Below are 6768 nucleotides of genomic sequence, written 5' to 3' on the forward strand. Positions count from 1 at the left end.
ATCTAACAATTCGTAGCTGATGAAAATAACTGTATTTCCCCCCTTCAAATACTGCACGCTGCAAACAACAGCTTTATATTGTCAATGCTGGCTAATGACCATGGTATAACCATGGGATAATCCACGGCTAGCTGTGCAATAATATATGTAAATGCACTCTTTTGAAGATGATGGATAGCTAACTGTGCTAGGGATGCCATAGTAAGACATAGTACTAGTAGTAACAGATTTGGCCCAAAAGATCTTTTGAAAATCATTGAATAATTTTCACAGTATAAAAGAGCATACTTTTTTTTTTCCACTGAGAAAAACCATCAAACATAACCAGATCTGCTGTATGGACTTTAATGTACCAATAACAACCTGAACATTTCAAAATGTTTCCCAACACCAGCCACATTGAAAATGAAAAATGAACAAGCCCCTGAAAACTTCCTACACTGAGTGATTGTGTGATAATACATGCATTTGAACCTCATTTAAATGAACACAATGCACACTGTTGAAACAAATATTTTCTGTGAGTTGTAAAGTTCCTTTATGCATAACATTTGAGACTTTCCTCAAAAAAAGTTCCTTTCTGAATACATGAATACTGGCCACACAAACAGATGAGGAACACAACGCAGGAGAGTTGACATCGTGACAACACCGAAACAGGTAAATGGAAATGATGATGAGAAAAGCAACTGATAACATCTATGAAAATAAACATGCTACAAGCGGTAAATTTGAAAAAGAGACCACGGACTGTAACGCAATGAGAATCCAGTCATCTGAACTCACAGGTACTGATACACATTTACATAACAGGAAAATGGGATCAATAATGACTTAAAGATTCAAGCATTTACTCAGTTTTCATTATTTCAGTTACTCTGTGAAGTAAATAAAGAGTATAACAGGGTGTTTGTTGATCTCCAGGAGCTGAAGGTGTGAAGATCAGAAGCTCCAGAGCAGCTGCAGTGAGTTTGATGCTCCTGTGTGTTCTTCTGCTGACCGCAGTCATAGTGCTGTGTGTCATGTTCACTGGAGAGAGACAGCGGCTCATATCCAAGAATGACAACCTCACTGATGAGAGAGACCAGCTAAAACAGGAGAAAAGCGATCTTCAGAGGAGTCTTGGTAAAATGGGTGAGTTTCTCTGGTCATTTTATAGAAGGAATGTGATCTGGTTAGTATTCATAAGCAAGTGTAATTCTGGTACACATATTATGGAGCACATGAAAAGCTTCTACAAACCCTAATCTAAAAACATTTAAAGTGTAAAATGTAAATTTGCCATGTAGCTGCATGTAAAGGTGCTGTTGTGTTGGGGTTAAGTGACCTAATTTAAAAGAAATATAATTTAACCTCAAAGATGTGTCAAGTTATAAACCCAAATGAACAACCTGACTGATCTAATTTGGAAAACTGCTACATGTGATCATACAACAGCTTGTTGGATATTTGCACTAAGTGTGAAATGCATTAAATAGTATTTTCAAATAGCTGCACACATCATAGTCGATTCACCAACCACATGGGTTTGGTAAATAAACGTTAGGGATTTTATTTCATTTAAAACACCTCTTCAGGTTGATACTTTGTGCAGTCAGAATAGGGAGAATAATGGGAGCAGAAAATGTGGATTCAAACTTGGTTCGATCACATCAGAAGTTGATTCCACTGTTATTCCACATCAACTATCTCACTTACTAAATGAGTTTTAATTTTGTCAACCAGACATTGTTGTAAATAGACACTTGAAGTTTAGAGAAGACTGAAATAAAGAGCTTATTGTGTTTATACTGTAGATGGATGGATTTACTATCAGTCCAGTCTTTACTTCATTTCCTCTGAGATGAAGAGCTGGAATGAGAGCAGAAGATACTGTAGAGACAGAGGAGCAGACCTGATCATCATCAACAACACAACGCAACAAGTGAGTGTGAGTATTGGTCATGTGTCTGTTGTCACTTTGTGATATTAAATGTACTGTCGTTTAATATTTTTAGGAGTTTGTGAACAGGATTTCTGGTTATGTACAAGTCTGGATTGGCCTGAATAAAGTGGAGGGCAGATGGAAATGGGTTGATGGCAGCGCACCAAACTCTGAGTGAGAAATCACCGATCTGATTATTATCTAATGATTCTCACAGTCAGTATCGTTTCTAACTCTGATCTGTATTTTCAGGTCCTGTGTATATGGAGAGCCAAATGGATGTATAAGACAGTACTGTGCTCTAAGTTATTACACATGGTGGCATTATGCTTTATGTGATAATGCTTATAGATGGATCTGTGAGAAGAGTATTTGACCCAATATACTGCACTAGAAACATCACACACTTTGTTATATCCAAATTTAACATTGCAATCATTTCTTGAACTGCTGATGAAAATTAAAGGGGTGGTTCAGTGTTTTTTTTCCAGGCTTGATTGTGTTTTTGGGGCGCAGTTTAACATGTCTTAATGCTTCGTGTTTTTTTTAAAACGCTGTATTTTTAATATATTTTACCTTTATTCTACACCTCTGTTTCCACTGTCATATGAACGGCTCGTTTGATTTCCTGGTTTATATGATACCACTCCATAGATGTCTTTTGGAGAAGTAACAGTTATGCAGATGTTGTGCCACATGGCCTCGCCCACTTTGTTGCGTGTTCCCGGCGGTGTGTTTTGCAGGGTTTATGATGTCACCAACCCGTTGTAGTCCAAACCGGTCATTTTTGTAGGCATTAAACTGCCATAATTTTAAAAGACAATATCTCCGTTTGCATTGAACTTTCAGCGCTGTAACTTTGCAGATACTGTTAATGCTCAAGCAGCAACATTACACACTAACTAAAGTCAAAAAAGTGAAATTGCATTGAACCACCACCTCTCTCTCTCTCTATATATATATATGGAATGAAAGTCAGAATATATGGAATGAAACTTATATTCAATGAAAACTGATAACTGACATCATCAAAGCACCATCTCATGTTTTTCATTTGTGATTGTTCAGATGTTGAACTATGAGCGAGTCTGCGTGAAATCTAGTAGCAACAATTTTAAGTAATAACGAATTAATAAACACGTTGGCGAATGCGAGTACGGACCAAAATACTGGAAACCGGACTCAATACACTTCTAACGATGAAGAAATCCGTTCGCTATTTAATCGCGGTAGACTTAACGCGGTAAACCTCACAGGCCAAGTTCCTGTTTGTCCGGCAACAGAAAGAAACATGCCTTCCACCTCGACCTCACAGGGACCACACACAGCATCTCCTATCTGCAATCTTCACCCGTTCACTCGAAAGGGTCCTAGACAGAAGAGGTAAGAAGAGAACTCAATGCATTTGAATTGAGGTTGGTAAGAGTTTCAAGCAGTCTGCTCCTTATTTAAGTAAACAGAAAAGACAGGAAATTTAAATAAACGTGATGTTTAAATAGCTGATATCTAGTGCTCTGACACACAACCTCAGTTCACATTGCATTTCCTCTGACTGACAGCTGAGAGATGCAGATCTGACGTCATGAACCACAGAGAGGAACAAGCGAGTGAGAGATTGTGTGTTTGAATCTGCTAAAATGGTTTAGGATTTTATTAGAACTGATCCCAGTTAAGTGACAGTGAATTTGACATCTTTCTCTCTTCTGTAATCAATCTGTCCATATTTTTTTTCCTCTTTTGGAAAGTCATAGAAATGCTATAACAGATTTTTATTTTGCTATTAACCAAAAACAACCGATAACAGCTCTCAGTGATGTGTGTCGGGTCCCCGCTATGATAACAGTGACTTTATCAAATGTTTACAGAACAAGCGGGAACCCAGTGTGCCTGTTGCTTTCTCTATTTCTGTTTTATTACGTGATAGAAAGCCTAAGGCCTTCTCAAACCATTTGGCAAACCCATTTAATCTGCTGCCTATTACATGTCAAACTAAGATTACTGTAGAGACAGAAAGTAAGACTGTTAAGTTAGCACTTTTAAACATCCGTTCACTTAAAAATAAATCACTTCTAGTCAATGATTTAATAACCACAAACAACCTAGATTTTATGCTTCTAAATGAAACATGGCTTGAAGACAGCTGCAGTGCAACAATCCTGAATGAAACAGCCCCTCCTAACTTTACTTTTATGAGTGTCTGCAGAGCTGTTAGGAGAGGTGGAGGTGTTGCTGCTCTATTTAAAGATGTCTATCAATGCAAACAAGTGTCATTTGGTGATTACTTGTTTTTGAATATTTGGGTATCGTGTTAAAAGGTGCTCCTGGCATTCTACTTATAGTTATCTACAGGCCTCCAAAATACTCTCCAGCCTTTGTGGAGGACTTTACAGAACTGTTATCAGCAATTTCCTCAGAGTTTGACTGTTTTGCTATTACTGGGGACTTTAACATCCACATAGAAAATGCAGAATCCAATATGGCAAAAGAAATCCTAACAGTATTGAATACTTTTGATCTGACTCAGCATGTACATGGACCTACACACAATCGTGGACACACTCTAGATTTAATTATTAGTAAGGGTCTAAACATTTCATCCATTGTCATTAAGGATGTAGCACTATCTGATCATTTCTGTATTTTCTTTGATATACTGATCTCTCCTAATGTTGAAGCTAGATCTGTCTCGGTCAAAAAGCGATGCTTAAATGAGAATACTAGTGTACTGTTTATGAAGGCTATATCTTTAACACCAAGCATATCTGCAGACTCTGTTGATTTTCTCCTTGATTCTTTTAACTCAAAAGTACAGAATGTTATTGATAACATTGCTCCTGTGAAAGTCAGGAAGAAGAGTGGCAGACAAAAGGCACCGTGGAGAAACTCAACAGCAGTGCAAAATATGAAAAGACAATGCAGAAAAGCTGAGCGCATGTGGCGAAAGACAAAACTTGAAATCCATTATAACATCTATAAAGATATTCTTCATGCTTTCAGTGTGGAACACGGCAAAGCTAGACAGACCTTCTTCTCAAATATTATAAACAGAAACTTAAACAACACCCGCACTCTTTTTGCTACTGTAGAGAGACTAACAAACCCCCAAGTCAGATCCCCAGTGAAATGCTCTCAGACAGCAAATGCTGTGAGTTTGCTTCCTTCTTCTCTGAGAAAATTAATAATATCAGAAAGGCGATCAGCACATCCTTGAGGTGCACTGGGGTAAAACAGATCAGATTACAACCTCAGAAAGTAGATATTATGTCTGTTTTCGAAGCAATTGATGGTAAAATTTTGGAAGAAACAGTACAGCACCTTAAAACATCAACCTGCGCCCTTGACACACTTCCCACATCTTTTTTCAAAAGCGCGTTTAACTGTTTAGAAGCAGATCTCCTAGAAGTGGTAAACGCCTCACTTCTCTCTGGGACTTTTCCAAAATCCCTGAAAACTGCAGTTGTTAAGCCCCTCCTGAAAAAGAGCAATCTGGATAACACCATATTGAGCAACTACAGACCAATCTCAAATCTTCCTTTCATAGGCAAGATCATTGAAAAAGTTGTTTTCAATCAGCTGAACAAGTTCTTAAGCTTGAATGGATACTTTGACAACCTTCAATCTGGTTTCCGACCACATCACAGCACAGAGACAGCACTTATAAAGATAATAAATGATATTCGCCTAAACACAGATTCAGGTAAATTATCAGTGCTGGTTCTACCCAACCTCAGTGCTGCGTTTGACACTGTCGATCACAACATTCTTCTTGACAGGCTGGAAAACTGGGTTGGGCTTTCTGGGATGGTCCTTAAATGGTTCAGGTCATACTTAGAAGGGAGAGGTTATTATGTGAGTATCGGTGACCATAAGTCTGAGTGGACATCCATGACATGCGGAGTCCCTCAAGGTTCAATACTCGCACCCCTCCTGTTCAACCTATATATGCTGCCACTGAGCCAAATAATGAGAAAGAACCAAATTGCATATCACAGCTATGCAGATGACACCCAGATTTACCTAGCCCTATCACCTAACGACTACAGACCCATTGACTCCCTGTGCCAATGCATTGATGAAATTAAAAATTGGATGTGCCTAAACTTCCTTCAGTTAAACAAAGACAAAACTGAAATCATTGCGTTTGGAAACAAAGACGAAGTTCTCAAAGTGAACATGTACCTTCACTCTAGGGGTCAAACAACCAAAAATCAAGTCAGGAATCTTGATGTGATTTTGGAGTCAGACCTGAGTTTCAATAGCCATGTAAAGACAGTAACTAAATCAGTATATTATCATCTCAAAAATATTGCAAGAATTAGATGCTTTGTCTCCAGTCAAGACTTAGAGAAACTTGTTCATGCTTTCATCACCAGCAGGGTGGATTATTGTAATGGGCTCCTCACTGGTCTTCCCAAAAAGACCATAAGACAGCTGCAGCTCGTACAGAACGCTGCTGCCAGGATTCTGAGCAGAACCAGAAAACATGAACACATCACACCAGTCCTCAGGTCCTTGCACTGGCTTCCAGTTGCATTTAGAATTGATTTTAAAGTATTGTTACTTGTTTATAAATCACTCAATGGTCTAGGACCTCAATACATTGCAGATATGCTCATAGAATATAAACATAACAGATCACTCAGATCATCAGGATCAAGTCATTTAGAAATACCAAGGGTTCACTCAAAGAAAGGAGAGTCTGCTTTTAGCTGTTACGCCAGCCGCAGCTGGAACCAGCTTCCAGAAGAGATCAGATGTGCTCCAACAGTAGCCACATTCAAATCCAGACTCAAAACACATCTTTTTACCTATGCATTTGCTGATTGAGCACTGTGCTATGTCTG

General features: G+C 38.5%; 1 protein-coding gene across 1 annotated transcript; it reads left to right on the plus strand.

Annotated features, from left to right (window-relative positions):
- The first annotated feature begins 648 nt into the window (after positions 1 to 648).
- LOC125247973 (CD209 antigen-like protein C) lies at positions 649 to 2711 on the plus strand. Its single transcript, XM_048159532.1, has 5 exons — positions 649 to 788; positions 925 to 1134; positions 1797 to 1924; positions 1998 to 2098; positions 2177 to 2711. Exons 1-5 carry the CDS (start codon positions 665 to 667, stop codon positions 2298 to 2300), a joined length of 687 nt encoding a protein of 228 aa, XP_048015489.1. The 5' UTR covers positions 649 to 664; the 3' UTR covers positions 2301 to 2711.
- Positions 2712 to 6768: the final 4057 nt, after the last annotated feature.

This window comes from Megalobrama amblycephala, linkage group LG1 (genome assembly GCF_018812025.1).
Source record: "Megalobrama amblycephala isolate DHTTF-2021 linkage group LG1, ASM1881202v1, whole genome shotgun sequence".
NCBI lineage: Eukaryota > Metazoa > Chordata > Actinopteri > Cypriniformes > Xenocyprididae > Megalobrama > Megalobrama amblycephala.

Bases quoted from the DNA above. Each gene is read 5' to 3' on its own strand.
- LOC125247973 (XM_048159532.1), top strand. From the start codon at position 665: ATGGAAATGATGATGAGAAAAGCAACTGATAACATCTATGAAAATAAA. The intron at 1,135-1,796 runs GTGAGTTTCTCT...TTTATACTGTAG, and splicing joins GAGGAGTCTTGGTAAAATGG to ATGGATGGATTTACTATCAG. The intron at 2,099-2,176 runs GTGAGAAATCAC...CTGTATTTTCAG, and splicing joins GGCAGCGCACCAAACTCTGA to GTCCTGTGTATATGGAGAGC.